The sequence below is a fragment of the Prionailurus viverrinus genome, chromosome D2, assembly GCF_022837055.1.
Source record: "Prionailurus viverrinus isolate Anna chromosome D2, UM_Priviv_1.0, whole genome shotgun sequence".
Classification (NCBI taxonomy): domain Eukaryota; kingdom Metazoa; phylum Chordata; class Mammalia; order Carnivora; family Felidae; genus Prionailurus; species Prionailurus viverrinus.
Genome location: NC_062571.1, coordinates 52,995,694 through 53,013,583, shown reverse-complemented (window position 1 = coordinate 53,013,583; position 17,890 = coordinate 52,995,694). Strand labels below are relative to the sequence as shown.

General features: G+C 37.0%; 1 protein-coding gene across 8 annotated transcripts in view; it reads left to right on the top strand.

The window, feature by feature from the left end:
• CPEB3 (cytoplasmic polyadenylation element binding protein 3) overlaps positions 1 to 17,890 on the top strand; it is a 196,195-nt gene that overhangs the window by 70,319 nt on the left and 107,986 nt on the right. For 6 of the 8 annotated variants that reach the window (XM_047825969.1, XM_047825971.1, XM_047825970.1 and 3 more), the window contains 2 exons: positions 2,078 to 2,237; positions 11,759 to 11,815. In XM_047825969.1, coding sequence (XP_047681925.1) covers positions 2,078 to 2,237; positions 11,759 to 11,815 — 217 coding nt within the window. The remainder of the gene's footprint in view (positions 1 to 2,077; positions 2,238 to 11,758; positions 11,816 to 17,890) is intronic. The other 2 variants (XM_047825974.1, XM_047825973.1) reach the window with 1 other exon arrangement.

Sequence of the window (17,890 nt, the reverse complement as noted above, 5' to 3'; positions counted from 1 at the left end):
GAAAAATAAATATGTAAATTCAACCTAATCCTCCCAGGTAAGATCCCATTTTACCAATGAGAATACTGAAGACCGTTAAGGATAACTAAGACAAGCCTCATACCTGATCAGATGGCAGGTCTAGATTCAGAACACCTAGGACTTTACAGAATGTGATTTAAAAAAAAATTACAATACACACATTCATGTTCTTTAAGAAATAGATTTGACTTAGTGTCTGTTGTACTGTACACATTCTCCTGTCAAAACACCTGTAATTCTCTAATTTTAATGGGTTGTGTCTCTCTCTTTCTACTAGTTACTTGCACATAGGGACTAGGTTGCAGCATTCACCTCTGAGTCACCAGGGCCTAGTACAGGACTTGGCCCTTGACTTGTGCATTAAAGGATTGTAAAAATGGGGCGCCTGGGTGGCTCAGTTGGTTGAATCTCCGACTCTTGATTTCAGTTCAGGTCATGATCCCAGGGTCGTGGAATGGGGCCTTGTGTTGGGCTCTGCACTGAGCATGGGATATTCTCTCTCTCTCTCTCTCTCTCTCTCTCTCTCTCCCTCCCTCCCTCCCTCCCTCTCTCTCTCTCTCCCTCTCCCTCTCCCTCTCTCTCTCTCTCTCTCTCTCTCTCCTGCTTACGCATTCTCTCTCTAAAATAAAATGAGCAGGGTGGTTCCATTTGGGGGGAAAAAAAGGTTTGTAAAAATGGAATTTCTGTCTCTGGCATTTGAAAACATCTGTACCCTCCACCCCTACTCCTCATCTCTGAGTTAAAAAAAAATTTATATATATATAGTGTGTTATAAGAGATATTAGACATTCTCTAAGTTCAGTCTTCACATTTGTATAAAGGAAGGAATTTCAGGCACAGACTGGAGAGGTAGATCATGATGTACCCCAAAGTCCCCAGTTGATAGTAGTTATTCTAGTACTCTTGCCTCCTAGTTCTCAGTTCAGGGCTTTTCTTAGCGCCTGCATATATACATACCGCATTCATTTAATACCCCTCTGATTTTTCCTTTATGCTCAGTGCTGAGGAAATGCCACTTTCCTTTCTGCCTCCCTAAGTAGATAGATACACTGCTATGCTTTCCAGAAGCCAGAAGAAAAACAGCTTCTCAAGAGTTAACACTTAAGCTAGAAAATGGTCATTGAAGTTGAGGTTTTTACCTGACAGTCATTTATTCTGTTCATTGGAAACGATAAATGATCATGTGCATGCTGGATCAGCTGTTCAGGACCCTGAAAATAATCTGTCATTGCAATAGTTTGATTTGGTGTGGTTGTTGAAGTATGTGTTTGTTTTGCTTTTCTTAAAAGCCAGTTAAATCTATAATGTTAAGTTAGGCTATGAGTTGCACTTCCTTTTAGCTCAGACTACTAAAAAATAATTTGTACATGATGGTCTCCCATGGGCTTGATTGAATGATTTTTTTCTTCAGTTAGTGTTAGCTCTCTGTTTTCAAAATGTTTTTGACTCTAGTATCATGAAAACACTACCTAGAGTTAAAGTTTTTTTCAGGTGAGTGCATTTTAAAAGGTAATTTTAGTAGTACTTTGGACACATTTTAAATTTTAGAGAGTGTATCCAATGTATAGAACTTATCAGTAGTAATTATTAAAGATACCCAATAAAATTACATCAAAACTACAGCCACCTTTTGAATTTTCAGAAAAGCAATTCTGTTTGTAGACTAAAAGTTTTTAATTATGGACTTACTCTAGATAAAAAAAATTCTGTATTCATTTGAATAGAATGTCTATTTGACAGTGGAGGCTGAAGTGAAGGGCCGAGGGCAAAGCCAATTCACTGGGCTCTTTGTTTGGAATTTACTCTTTTAGTTCGTTTGAGAGAAAGTCTGAAGTAGCGGGACATATACATTAAAGAATATGGGGAAGAAAGAATGCAATTACAGAAACTTGTGTTAAACTTACACAGTGCTGAGGAATGCCAAATCATCATTCTTAATGAAAAGAATGTGTGTTATTAGATCTGGAACTTTTATTCATGTTATTAATCCATGGCAAGAAGCAAATGATGTAGTATTAATTTTATTTATTGTCTTGTTCTGTGTTTTTATTTTTAGGACCGGAGTAGGCCCTATGACACTTTTAACTTGCACTCGTTGGAGAACTCCTTAATGGATATGATAAGGACTGATCATGAGCCTCTGAAAGGTAAACACTACCCTCCCAGTGGCCCACCAATGAGTTTCGCTGATATAATGTGGAGGAATCATTTTGCAGGTTAGGAATATTCATATGTCCATTCCTTGCTTGGTGTTTTAAACAAAAATCAGCTTTTTAATAATTGTGATTTTTTTTTTTCCCGTTTGTTTTTGTTTGCTTCTGTAAAGCACTGTGGAATGTGTTTAAAGTTTTTTTGTTTTTTGTTTTGTTTGTTTTTTTAAGCTGGGTTCAGCTACCTACAATAATCAAGGTTGACTGCTTTAATCATAATGTCTGGCAGAAGCATGTGTTGGGTAGCATGAGACCAGAAGGCAAGTTTTCTGGACTTTGTGCATTTGGAATCCTTTAGCTGAACCTGGATAATTCATTTAAGTCAAAGTATACTGCAAGGAAATATGAAACTTAGTAAATCAGTCTCCAAAGACTGCTTCAGAAAACTTCATAGGAAAGAGTTCCATTTTGTTAAAATATAATCACTTTCCTAGTGTAGCAAGGATCATGACACAGACTTAAGAGCCAGCCAGTGATTCTTTGCACAGTCTTAAGACTAAAACAGAAGGAAAATGTCTTAAAGTGTGTAAATGTTTTGGGTTAAATATAAGGCAGAAAGTCCCAAGGTCAGCCATATTAGGACTTCCTATTTTTAGAGCCCCTGTAAATTCAGGTTAGCAGTTGATGTCACATTCATAATTACAGATAGTTCTTTTTATGTGCTATAGGGCTTTTTAGGGGCCCTGTGATATTTTAAAAAAATACTGTAATGGAAATTTCCTGTGGAAATATCCACTACACTTGGATTTAGAGCCAAAATATCTGAAAACTGGGAAGAGTTGGCTACAAGGATGCCCATCTTTTAAGAACCCTTATGTTCTCCGGAGCTGTGAAGAATTTGATCTCCTCTGGTTCTCTCCAGGCTTTTTTATATAGGGTGTGACTGACTATGGCCACCTGATCATCATTTCCTCAAGCCACCTCAGAAATCCATTTCATCATTTTCTTGTCATACTCATGATTTTCTGCTGCTTTCCTCAATTTCCAGTGAAAAGAAGGTAGTTAACAGGCTATGAAGAAAATAAAGCATTTTGAGAAAAGCTGTATTTTAAAAGCTGTATTCTACTTCAGAAGTAGAAAAAAAAAACCCTCTCATTTATTCATTGTTATATTTAGTCACTGTTACCACGTCTTTCCTCAGTTGAAAGATTAGGTATATGGTAATTTAAAGCCTGTTTCACTTAGAAGTGAGAATGGTGTTAAAAAAAAAAACCCTAATGATATTCACAGACTATTTTGTGTTTTTAGTTTCTTCTAAGGCTACATTTGTCTTCCTTCTCTACCATAAACAGCTATAAGCTTCTCCTAATTATTCTAAAATATTCAGCCCTTGTTCTTTATGCATACTTGTTTTATCTTGGTCTGAATTCTTCCAGCAATAAAAGATTATGAAAGGATCTTACAATATAGTCTGTAAAATAATTTTCCAGAATTTTGTGAATGTTGTTTACATCGGAGCTATCCTGCGCTGTTGAGAGCAGCACTGGCAAAGTGTAAGGAAGGTCCTTTGCTACAGGATAATGTATATTTATTCCAGTTTTGGTGGCCCCTTTAAAAAAAACTTTTTTTTTTTTTTTTTGACATTTGTTTATTTTGGAGAGAGACAGAGCATGAATGGGGGAGGAGCAGAGAGAGAGGGAGACACAGAATCCAAAGCAGGCTCCAGGCTCTGAGCTGTCAGCACAGAACCCGATGTGGGGCTCGAACTCACAAGCTGTGAGATCATGACCTGAGCTGAAGTCGGACGCCCAACTGACTGAGCCACCCAGGCGCCCCTTTTTTAATGCATATCCAGTTCCCTCTACATATATTTCTCTGCCACACTTGGAAATATGAGGTTTCATCTGTGAAAGTCTTCTGTATTGTACTTATAATATGTCCTAATAAGTTGGAAGGCTCATAATATGTACTTTTTTATAGCTTCAATATGCTTGCAACTTTTCTGTTCATTATACCACCCACCTTGATTTCCTGTGAATGGACTGCTTCCCATGGTCAATTACTTCACCATGTCATTGTCCTCTGGTTAGCGTGTTGAGGCTTCCTGCTTCCCTTTTCCAGCCGGGAGACTTTTAGACCTAATTTATGGCACCGTGTATTTGATTCTTATTACTTCTAATAACATAATTATGGTGCTGGCATTTTAAAGGAAAGATTTTAAATAATTTTTGACTTTAAAAATGGAGAAAATTATAATAAAAATGTAACTGAAAAAAGTAAACATTGTGATAGTGTATCCTTACTTTTCTGCATCCATATTTTTGGGTATTTTCTGTATCCCTATTTTTATCTGGTCTTTATAATTTATTAATAGGCCTTCACTTTGAACACTTAGGTTGTTTCCAGCTTTCTCTCCGTAATAGGTAATGCTGCCATGAATGAGTTCTTGCACCTAGTTTTTCTTTAAGGTAAATTCATAGAGAAGATCTCTGGGTCAAAAGATGTAAACATGTAGGTGAATGGAACTTTAAGAGAAAGGTAGTAGGCTAGGGGACTTACCATATGGCTTCTCTATGAGTCTGTCCAGAAACACTTCCCTCTATTCCATCCTGTTTTTCCTCCTACCTTTAATATATTCTTCTCCCACTTGAACGTGGGAACACTTTTTTGAGGGTCTCAAAAACTCAAGTTACAGAATCATATTTAGGTTTTTTTGTATGCTTGTTTTGGTTTATTTGCTGGAGCTCAGTTTTCTTCCAGGGGAAAAAAATACTTCCTTACTCATTATAGGAAATTCAGATAGTACATAAAAAGACAAAAAGGAAAGTGAAAAAATAATCTGAGACTTACTACCTAGAGATAGTAAAGATTATTATTTTTATTAACATTCTTCGAGGCATTTTATATTCTCTTTGTAGGAGATTAAATTTCAACTCAGCCTTTCTGACTTTGTAGTCATTCAGACCTGGATTTGAATCCTGGCTCTGCCTCTAGTTGGCTATTGATTTAGATAAATTAGTTAGCCTCTTCAAAGCCTTAGTTTCCTCATCATTGAAATAAAGTACCTACTTCATGGAGTGGCTATGAAGGTCAGATAAAAGTTCTTGACACTAGAAACTATGATTTTTTTTTTTGCTGGCAGTGGTAGTGGTGTGCCTACTGCCTAGCCTAGATAATGAATTAAACCTTATATTCCTACAATATTTACTTCCTTCTAGCTAGACTGCAGCTCTATGTTAAAAGCTTTTAAATACAAGTTGTCGAAATTTTGTATTTGCCATACACAGATAATTTGCCATAGTAATTATTGAAGGATAAACATTTTGTCATTATCAAAAACCACCTAAAAGAGAAAGAAAAATAATTCTCTTAAGTTGTGTTGGCTTTCCAAAATTGTGTATCTAAATAATGTGAGCAAAATATAATAAAACAGGATATCACATTCATGAAAAATAAAGTACTTCATGATGTATTTAAAGTGAACCTGATGAGGAGCACCTGGGTGGCAACAGTCGGTTAAGCATCCGACTTTGGCTCAGGTCATGATCTCATGGTTCATGAGTTCCAGCCCTGCGTTGGGCTCTGTGCTGACAGCTCAGAGCCTGGAGCCTGTTTTGGATTCTGTGTCTCCCTCTCTGTCTGCCCTTCCCCACTTGCGCACTCTCTCTCTCTCTCTCTCTCTCAAAAATAAATAGACATTAAAAAAAAATAAAGTGAACCTGATGAACTATATTCACAGTGATATTTCATCTTAGAAATGTATGCAATAAGAAATCCCCTTATTCAACTGTTCTGTTGATTTCGGTGGGGGAAAAGGGTTAGTGGGAGAAATGATAGCATGGGAAGTTCAGGAAGTAATAAGACTTGTGTTTTAGTAAAGAGCTTTAACAGCTTTTCAGTCACATTTATACTCCTAGGTCAGCCTTGAAGATGTTTGTAGGAAAATTTAAAAGGTCCCTACTTCTTCCCCCATGATAAGAATGTCAAGTAATGTAGAGGGAAAGTCAAATTGAGCTTTCTTCACAGCACCTGAGAAATATGTTTAGTAGTGTTGATCAGACCACAGCACTCTTCTTAAAATAAAAATTAGACAATTTTTTTTTTGGCTTCTTAAAGATCTCAAACAGTCCTTGGTTATAACAGAGTAACACTGTAATAATTACCTGTTGTCTCTTCCCATATTATATATGACTTTTCCTATTGTTCATTTTTTAAAAGTTTATTTTTATTTACTTGAGAGAGAGAGTGCAAGTGGGAAAGATGCAGAGAGAGAGGGAAGGAGAATCCCAAGTAGACTCCATGCTGCTGGCTCAGAGCCCAAAGCAGGGCTCAAACTCATGAAACTGTGAGACTGTGACCTGAGCTGACACCAGGAGTTGGACACTTAAGGAGGGGTGCCTGGGTGACTCAGTTGGACCTGAGCTGAAACCAGGGGTTGGGGGTAGTGTCTGATGAAACATTTCTAGTGCCTGATGAAACATTTCTATATATTTGAATTTTCTCTTTCCTCACTATTCATGGAACTGAAATTTGAAAAATGAAAAGAGCAGGTGTCAGTTGAGAAACTGATATTGAAGCGTTTGCTTTTCAAATGTATACTGAATCTGGGGGAAAAATAGCTATCTCCTGATAACAGTGCTTTAAAACATTTAAATTGACAGAAGCTTGGAAGAAAGAAATGCCACCCTTTTTGGTACTATGGAAGCATTTTTCTTTATTCATCACAATTTAAATTTAGTGTTGTACAGCCTTTCACAATGTTGGCCCCTTTTGTGGAATGTTGAGGTTCCCTTGTTTCAGAAAAAGTGCACCTTCATTACATTTAGTTTGTTCCAGAAATATGCTGTCTCTTTACTTACTTGCATTGGTGCTCCAGTTCTATTTTTGTGCTACCTCTGGCCCATATCAGTTTGTCTTGTATAAAAGTTAGCAGCGTCCAGAAATTGTTTGGGACATAGATTCTGAGTTAGCAAGAAGTGATTGTTCTGGTTCTATTCAAGAGGAGGACAGTAAATACAAGCTGAGTGATTTTTTTTTTTTTTTTTTTAGTACCTCCCATTAATTTACCCAGTGGTCCTTCTTATATAGCAGTGTAATCACCTGAGAGTTTTAAAAGAAAATTCTAGAAATTCTGATGTTAACTGTTTTATAGAGTAGAGCCTGAAATGAGTAAACATAGACACAAAGGAATGAATAACATGCCAAAAATTATCCACTACTGGTATGAAAAGAAACTAGGATTTGACCTCAGGTCTAAGCTCATGGCTTTTGTTTCTCAGTTCTTTGGAACATAGTTAGAATATTTTAGTGCCAAACTTTTATCATTTTTCCTTAAAAGGGCTTTAAAACACTATTTTATTGTATTCTTGCATAACATTATTGCATCTTGTGGATTCTTTTCCTGAAGGAATGTATCTTCAATTTTATAGAGAAAATTGGTGGAAAATACAACCCAGCGGAATATGCATTTTTCTTATAACCTTTTCTAGAACACAGCACTTACATTCTATTATGTAAAAGTCTCTGAAGGACTTGACTTTTTAGAGCAAACGGGGATGGTTAAAGAAAGATACAGTAGTTGTTCCTTATCTCATAACATATTGCAGAAGTAAAGAGGTGGCTTTCATAATTAATTGTGAAATTCATAAAAATTTCAATTTTTATTTGGGACATATAGAAGTATGGGTTGGTTGGACTCTGAAACTTTGAATAACAGTAGAGGTCATTTTTTATAACTAGCTTCTTAAATATGAATGTGACTTGAGCTTATGAGACTGTGGTTTTTACAGTCTAGATAAACCTGTGTAACCCTATTCTCCAGCCTCTCCCTCTATCCCCTCTTACCCCCATTTATCAGACCCTGTGCAGTGGGGAAAGTGGGACAGTCTCAGATTTCCACAGCATCATTTAACTCCGTAAAGCCAAGTATGCCTTTCAGTTTTCGAAACCTTATATTTTACACTATACTTAAAAGATAGCTGGCTGACAAGAACAATTTAAAAATAGCAGACCATGGACAGGTGACAAAATGTCACGCTGGCAGCACCAGACTGCATTAACAAAAATCACCAGATGTCACACACTTGATTCTATTTTCACAGCTGATTAAACAGCAGTATTTGTTGGATAAAAGGAAGAAAAAAATAAATGGCCTCATCTGAATTTGGAATCAGTTTTTCTTTTGCTGCTATATATTTTCTCTCTTCTTCAAAATCTCATAATAACTGTAAAATTTAGGATGCAAAATATATTAAGAAAAAAATAAAAAATAATTCTAATTTTAGAAAAGAACTTTTGCACATATATACCTCTTAAATTGGAAGACTATAAGTCAAAATGTTGGCAGAGCTTGTCTTTAATTGGTGATCTTAGTTTTTGCATTTTTCTGTATTATCTAATTTTTCACTGATGAAAATATATTGGATTTTATAATCTAAACATTAATTTTTGAAGAGGTAAAAAAAATAGCTTAAAGAAGCCATAAGTTGTTTTGCTACAAAGAATTTGCATTTAGTTGGGAAACAATTAGATTGTATTTAAATAATTGGTTCTGATGGGTCTGACATGACAGAGTTTCTTATAAAATCTTTTGTAGATGATATTGATCCAAAGATCCACTGAAGTCAAGGAGGCCAGCAGAATTAGGGAGGATACCAGGAAAGGCAAAAAGTTTTCTGCTTTTCAGCAAATACTGATGCCTTCATGTATAAAACATCACCTATGCCTTTTTTCTTTTTCTTTCTTTCTTTCTTTCTTTCTTTCTTTCTTTCTTTCTTTCTTTCTTTCTTTCTTCTACATCTTTAGAAAGATTGAATTGGAAGTAATCAGTGTGGGCTAGAGGATAATAATTGGAAAACTACTGAGCTTCCTTTTGGTTTCATCTTTTCAAGCTGAAGAGTCCTAAGATCTCATGGAAAGGGTCCAAAAAGGACCCAACTTCTGGAGAACTACAGAAAGAAGCACCCCTCTAAGCGTGGGAACACCAGTAGTTCCAGAAACATATAAAAACTATTATTTGATGTAGTGATTGTAAACCACATGCTTTTTTTTTTTTCTCTTTTACCATAGCGTAGGAAATAAAAGAAGTTGAATGAGAATCAAGTAAATTTGGGCTTGCTTGGTTTTCTTGATAACGCTTCATTATTCTAGGGAACACCTCTAGCTTTTTAGGAACCACACCCATGTCTGAATATTCCTTGGTCAGAGATTGAACAGATTTTCTCTATATGCCATTTCCTTATGTTTTGTTAGGCAGTGATTTTGAACTCTTGTTGGGTTTTCAGGCTTACTTTCCAGTGACTATTTACTGTTAAATTTGAGTATCATCTCAGAATACAATGAGTAAATCACATGTAGTTCTTATGGATATTAGTATTTGGGGGTAATGAATCCAAATCAGGTTTGATTATCTAAAAATAATGGAGAGAATATTGATGCAGCTAACTGAAACCGGAATGTAAACTCTCCCTGTTGAGTCAGTCTTCTTCTCATGACGAATTTTTGTATTCTAGGTTCTGATCAAGGTGGTGGTAGGAGATAGCACTTGTAGCCTCTGGGGTAGATTATAACTTTTAGACTCTAAAATGGCTTAGGAACTGGGAAAAAATAAGACACATAGAGTAGTTACATACATAGATACTATTAAATGTGTCTTTGAACAATGGGTAGTTTTTGAAACTACTAATACTTAGCTTCTAGTAAACGTGAAAAGATCTATGAAATCAATAAAAACATAAAGTAGGCAATTCTATTATTTAAAAAATGGTTGTGTACTAATAGGAAGATTTTTCTCTGGAAAACATTAAAATATATTCTAAAAACTAATTTTACTATAATATAAATGCTAACAAGAGCCTCCATAAAATTAGACATAGATGTAATATCTTCCTCCTAATAAAGTTTAAAATAATAAAAACTAAAAGTAATTTTTATTGAAAGTCTTATAATGCTTCATAGTAAAAATAGAATAGTCCCATGTTGATGATTTTTCTATTTTTAATTACTATCTCTCTCTCATATACACATACACAGACACACACCCATCAGTAGTAGCAACGTTACGCTTACAAGAGTTTTGTTTTTTCCCTGCCTTTTAATATGAAATGACCTTTCACAAATTACTGTGACCTGAGGGCTTTTAAGAGATCAGGGTGGCCTTGTCTAGGCAAAACATTAATTTGACTGAGAATTAATGATTCTTTTTATTTGAAGTAAATGCTCTGTTTTGTCCACTGTGATTCTTCTCTTTTGGGCCAGAAGAGCTACTGATGTTTGCTTCCAGTACCCCATAACAGAGATCAACACCAAATGATGACTGACCTTTTGCAATTATATATAATAACAGTGTATTAGTTGAAAAATCAATCACCATATCATCATATCTCCATATCTCCCGCTTTCTCTGACCACCCCCCCCTACTGTTGACGTTTTTTTTGGATAGTAGTAATGACATAAAATGGACATTTTTCTGAGAACTTCATGACAACCCTTCACATAATTGGACATGAAGGCCTTGCAGAACCAAGTTCATGTATGTTAGCTTTACACAAAAGCATGGTTTTAGAAACGATTTTGTTAAATCGTTTAGTAACGATTTTGTATTTGGTCAAATAAACAAACTTTATACATTTTTTTTCTATATCAGACTTTCTGTTTCTTTATTCTTTTAATACATCCACCTCCTTTTCCCAAATAATTCATGAAAAACATACCAACTGTTTTACATCTTTCACTTTTAACCCTGGAGGCTATTGAGTTAAAACATCTGATTCAGACTTACCATCTTCTAGACCAGGGGTTGGCAGACTTTGTAAAGGGACAGAGAGTAAGTATTTTAGGTCTGTGGTTCAGATGGTCTCTGTTGCATATTCTTTGTTTTTTAATTTTTTTTAATCCCTTTAAAATGTAAAAATGATTCTTAGCTCAGAGGTATAGAAAAACAGGCAGGTAGCCAGGGTGGGCAGAAGTTTGCAACCCTGTTACTGTAAGGATGAAGGTCTGGAGATGAGCGTTCTACCCGAGGTCATATAACTAGTTAGTAGTAGGGGAAGCATAAGAACCCTAGATTTTTAGGCCAGTCGTTGTTCCCCACTATCCCTGTTATATAAATTTTACCATCTTTCTTCGGGTTGCCATTCTGATAATTATGTTGCATTTTTGAGCCACTGTGAAACCTTTATCTTTTTATTCCCACTAAGCTTCAAGTTTATATACTTCTTTGAATTTATTATTTTGCTGCTTGAATTTGAAGGGCAGTATGAATGGTTGTTTAAATAAAATGCTTAATCCAGTTGGCATGTTTAAATTGGAATGCAAGAAATGCTGTAAAATTTCACACTGTTATAATGGAAGCTTCTTTTTTGTTTTTATTTATTTGTTATTGAGATTTTGGCTTCAAGATTTTTTTTCATTTGTATGTTTTATGATTTGATTTAAAAACCATTGTAACTGCTATGGCCTTTGATAGCATTGTTCTAGATTAATCTGTTATAGCTTTTTGTAATGTCCGTCTTTTACTATGTATTTGAAATGATTATATTAAGCATTCTTTTCTTTGTGCTTAAAATAAAATTATTTTATTTTTCAGGACGCATGGGAATAAATTTCCATCATCCAGGAACAGATAATATTATGGCACTTAACAGTAAGTCTTCATATGAAATGTTCTGTAAAATTAGCAGACAAGTTTGCAGCATGTAATTTCCACTTTCCTAATTGTTCATTACATTTCAACCTTCCACTTAGTCCAGGATAGACTGTTATTCTATACCTGTGGTTCTCAAAGTGTGATGCCTAGACCAGCAGCATCAACATCATTTAGGAACTTAAGAAAAATGCAAAATCTCAGGCCCTACTACAGACTTGCTGCATCAGAAACTTTAAGGATGGGGCCAAGAAATCTGTGTATTCACAAATTCTATAGGTGATTCTGATTTAGGCTACAGGTCAAGAACTGCTACTCTATACCAGGGGTTGATGAACTACAGCCTTATGAGCCAACTGTGGCCCACTGCCTGGTTTTATAAATAGTTTTATTGAAACACAGCTACACTTACTCATTTATGGATTATCTATAGCTGCTTTTGTGCCATAATGGCAGAGCCTAAAATGCCTGAACTATTTACTGTCTGGTTCTTTACAGAGAAGTTTGCTGGTCCCTGGTGCATACCATTGGGGTGGGGGAAGGAGGGAGGAGAGGAAGAAAGAAGGCAGGCAAAGGGAAAGAGGGAGTAGGGTAGAGAATGTGAGAGAATAGGTCAACTTATTTATACATAACTGAGAATTTTCTCATTTCGGTAGATAGCCAACAGGTGCTTCAAAACTGGACATCAGGAGTCTCCCATTAGTGGAATTTACATGGTATAGGTGGTCAGCTGCTTTGCAGGTTAGAAATGGTTTGTCAGTGTAATTGTTGGGTTGAGTTCTGGAGCATCAAAATCTAACCAGAAAGTCATTGTATTAGTTAATCCTGGATGAAAGGTCTGGCTGATATTAGTTCTCTTTTCCAGTGTCTGTGGACCAAGTAGCTTTGCAAAACAGTCTCTAAATAGAAATTGTCAGTTGTCAGAAGGACCATAAAAGCCATTGAATCCCTCAAGACTTAGGTTTTTTCCCCCCTATTAAGTGAGTGACATCAGATTATTCCTTGTCATCCTCCCAGATATACAAGCTGACTGTGGATACACATAGGACACATACTGGGTAAATCTAGGGTTATATACAATATTACCCCTTTCCTTCCTAAGATTGGAGTTGCTTAGGGCAGATTTTAGGTTACCTCTGAAATATGCATTCCACATTTCTTTTAGTTCTGACATGTAGCCTCCTTCCAGGGGCCACTGCTAAGAACCACTGGCATTGCTTGATGATCAGGTCCCAATCCACTGCATGCATATTTTGTTTTAAATAGCTAGTATCCACTCTTCTGGAGGGTCTTGGGAATAGTAAAAATTCTAGAACTACCCACCTTTCTTTTCTACTTTTTAAAAGAAAGGTCAATTTACCTTTAGATTATGGTACCTCTGTTTTTTTCCCTAGAAGTAGGTTCATTGGGGTGAGGATTAATAAACATGCTTAACTTGCTGAGCCTCAGCAATTTTGTGAAACTTTGTGAAAACACTTCAGTTAGGTGATGGGATCTAGAGTTGAATGTAAATGGAAAGAACAGCATGGTAGTGTGTCTGCCTGAAGGAATGAGTGTGTATTTTAGAAAAGACCTAATTTGCTATGGTGTGAGTCGTCTTCTGCAAGAGGAAGAGGATGTAATTTATGATTGTTCTGTGTACAAAATGAAGCTAAAAGACACTTTTCTTTTGAAAGATTTTAATTCTCTTTGATTTGATTTTCTTTAATTCACTGCTTTCAAATAAATTTTGTTTATGTTCTTTCCAGTATGTGCATGATGCTTAAATCCACCTTTTAACCTCTAAATTTCCTCATCTGTAGGAGAAGGGGACTGAATTAGGTTCTCTCTCTCTTTTTTTTAATGTTTTTAAATTTATTTTTGACAAAGAGAGAGACAGAGCGTGAGCAGGGGAGGGGCAGAGAGAGAGAGACGGGAGACACAGAATCTGTGGCAGGCTCCAGGCTCTGAGCTGTCAGCACAGAGCCCGAGGCAGGGCTCGAACTCATGAACCGTGCAAGATCATGACCTGAGCCGGAGTCGGCTGCTTAACCAATTGAGCCCTGAATTAGGTTCTCTTTAATGATTGTTTTCAGAATGAAGATTCAGTGAGTCTGTAATATTTTTTTTGTATTTATTTTTTAATTTTTTTAATGTTTATTTTTTGAGAGAAAGTGTGAGCAGGGGAGGAGGGGCAGAGAGAGAGGGAGACACAGAATCCGAAGTAGGCCCCAGGCTCTGGGCTGTCAGCGCAGAGTCAGACGCGGGGCTCGAACTCATGAACCATGAGATCGTGACCTGAGCTGAAGTTGGATGCTTAACCAACGGAGCCACCTGGGTGCCCCTAAAATTTTTTTTTTTTAATGTTTATTTATTTATTTTTTTATTTTTTATTTTATTTTATTTTTTTTAAATTTTTTTTTTTCAACGTTTATTTATTTTTGGGATAGAGAGAGACACAGCATGAACGGGGGAGGGGCAGAGAGAGAGGGAGACACAGAATCGGAAACAGGCTCCAGGCTCTGAGCCATCAGCCCAGAGCCCGATGCGGGGCTCGAACTCATGGACAGCGAGATCGTGACCTGGCTGAAGTCGGACTCTTAACCGACTGCGCCACCCAGGCGCCCCTAATGTTTATTTATTTATTTATTTTTTAAAATTTTTTTTCAACGTTTATTTATTTTTGGGACAGAGAGAGACAGAGCATGAACGGGGGAGGGGCAGAGAGAGAGGGAGACACAGAATCAGAAGCAGGCTCCAGGCTTTGAGCTGTCAGCACAGAGCCCGACGCGGGGCTCGAACTCACGGACCGTGAGATCGTGACCTGGCTGAAGTCGGACGCTTAACCGACTGCACCACCCAGGCGCCCCTAATGTTTATTTTTTTGAGATAGAGACAGAGTGTGAGCAGGGGAGGGGCAGAGAGAGAGGGAGACACAACTCAAAGCAGCCTCCAGGCTCTGCACTGTCAGCACAGAGCTCGATACAGGGCTTGAACTCACAAATTGTGAGATTGTGACCTGAGCCGAAGTCGGATGCTTAACTGACTGAGTGACTCAGGCGCCCCGTGTAATATTTTCTTAAAGTACCAAAAGGATCATTTTGCCAATACCTATATCAAATGTTGATGAGTTACGCATTATGGCAGATATCAGAGTGCATCTGTCTTCAAACGACTCTGGGTGCTGCCCTGTAAGATCCTCAAAGTAAACCATAAAAGCAACCAGAACTCGACATCTGCATTACTGTCAGTCCTCTTTCAAAGTGGACTCCAGCTATTCGGAACAAATAAAATATCATCCTTGGTAGGTAGATACTTGTGGGACCTACAGATTTTGACAGATTTGCTGTGATACAGCTTTTCTTCCCTTTTGTGTGGTTGAGCCTAGCTCATCTAGTGACATACATATATGACACATACACAAGCACAACTCCATATTGTCTTTCCTTTTATGCCTACCATTTGTCAGCCCAACAGATATTGTCCTGGGACTTGTCTGTCTCCCTTCCCCTCAGCTTTCATATAGGAATAATTGAAATCGCCGAAACTTTATTGGTGCTTTTTGAAAGGGACTGGGTTGAACTGTATTTTCAGACAAAAAGGGACTGGCTAAGAAAATTAAAGAGAATTGGATCAATGCTTAAATTAAAAAAAAAAAAAAGAAATGTCAGTCAGTTGTGGTTCCTTCTTTCCTACCCTTTTTTGCTTTACAAAATCTGTGCTTCCTGATTCTGTACATAATGCTGCCATTCATTGTAAGTCAAAAAACTTCCATCCTTATTTTATTTCCTTGACTTTACCAGACGCAAATTTCTTCTAAAGACATCATGTTCTAGGCTCTCTTGACTTGATGGGCATGAACAGGAGTCATGGTGAGCATTTCCACTTCTCAGTACCACTTCCCAGCTTTGAATGGGCCAGTTTCCCGTGTTGTGGTGTTCTTAGTGCATGCCTTCCAGTTATCCTTTCCTCTGAGAATTGCCACTGCTCGTGTCATCTAGAAGATAGAAAATCGGGGTGGAGGATAGGAAAGCAACTTTAGAAAACAGTGAACCTGTAGACATGTAGGGTCTGGAAGAATTAGCAAGATTTGTGTAAGCCAAAGAATCTACTGATTTTCCCTATTCAAGACCATGACTCTGGTAAGAATTAGCCGGCTAACCTTTGGGGAGGAAACTAAGGGACACATCTAAATTTTGGCTTTTTCCGAAAAATATTAGGTCCTCAAGTATTATAGAGTATGGGAGGGAAGGGAAGATTGGGGGAAGAAATTCTGACCTGTCAGTAAGACCTGCCACTTGTCTGGTATTTCCAAAATAAAATTAGTTCTGAAACAACATGTCCCTTCCACTTAAACTGGTAATATATTTTTTTCTGTGTAGTAATTCTTTCATTCTCTTCACCTTAACACCAAAAACACTAGAAGTTTGCATACTGTATTTTTATTTTTCCTGCTGGAGAAGGAAGGAGGCTAGTGCAAGTGCTTCCAGCTATATATGTAGTAGTTCTATCAGCCAGATTTTTTTTTTAAACAGTAACAGTAGCTTTTGTTTTGTTTTGTTAAATTCATAGGTATAGAGTTGAGCTTAGCAGTTGTGGGCTTGTATAGGGTTAATGTCTGACTTGATGATTTTTCTCTATTATGATGATCCTCGGAAAAGGATATTGGTGCTTTCATGATTAGTTAGGTGAATCAAAAAGTTATGGTCAACTTAATGTTCAAAACCAGAATGCCTGGTCTTGTAATTTACTCTAGTATATGTGCTGCCGAAGCGAGCACTGTAATTTACTCTAAAAAATAATCATCGCCAAGAGTATCCACTTTCTTTTTTGACTGGTCAGCTCTTCTTTTTCGAAGTAGAGAATGGGCTTGGAAAACCAGTTTAGTATCAGGAGAGTTGCTTGATGAGTATGAACTTAGAAACAGGAAGAAGTGTTGCTAAAGAGTAGGATCATTCAGCTTCAAGAAGGCATCCTCTAAGCAGCTGGAAGGCGTGTAAAACCGGAGGATGGAGCAGTAAAAGAGCATAGCCAGGAAAAGCATCGTCTAGAACCAGGCAGATCTGGTTCCATTTCTTACAAGCCATTCTTCCAGCCATATTCTTAACTCCTAGGCCTCTGGTTTCTTCACCTGGAAAATGGAGGTAATGGTCACTGAAGTGGCCATTGATAAATCTTGTAAAGCTTAGCATCATGCCTGACTAGGTGATAATGCTTTGGTGAGCTGCTATTGTGATTGCTCACATCAGCTTTATTGTTGCCTTTTAAAGTTTTTTTTTTTTCTTGCATGTTCCAAAACATGAGTTTCTATTATATTGGTTATATTTAGATACATGTTTTCCTGATTGGATTTAAGTCAGCAGACCTACAAGTCAAAGGACACAAAGTAAGAGCTTAGGTCTTGGAGGAGTCATGTGATAAGGATGGCAACTAGCTGAGCAGGTTTCTGAATCTAAGTCTCTCCTCGTTTAAAAACCTATTAAAGGACAGTTAGGATACTCTGACTACCTCATTGTTTTGTGAGATTTAGATGAGATTTGGTACATGTACAAATAAGGTGTTATTACTGCTGCACTTGGATAGTAGGAAGCAAAGTCTTATTCAGAGAAGGTATGCCAGAGAATGATTTTGTTTTTAGACAATAGTTTTGTGATGTAACAGTGTTTCAATTTTATTTAAATTAAAAAAGCTTCCATGGCATTTGTTTTCTAGTATCTTTCAGCTTGTTAACTAGTCTATTCCAAGATACAAGCCGTGAAGATTTAAAATTTTTATATCTTAAAAAACCACAAAGACATTCACCTGCTTGAGAAACTCCGAGGTCATCAATTGTTCAACGGCTTATATATAGCTGACACACCAGGAAACTTGCAGCTTTAGTTTATGCTGTCTTCCACTTTTTCCCTCTTATTAATGCCTTGAATCTGTTTTGGAAGATTTTGCTTATATTTCTGTTTGAACTCTGGGCTGCTAGACTAGCATTTGTTGAATTGAAAGAGGAAACGTGAAAGGGTTTCTCTATAAACTTTCAAGTTGGGCAGAGACTCCTGTGTGGTTGCAGGCTTCCTCTTCCTCCTCCCTTCTTTCTGTGCTGGG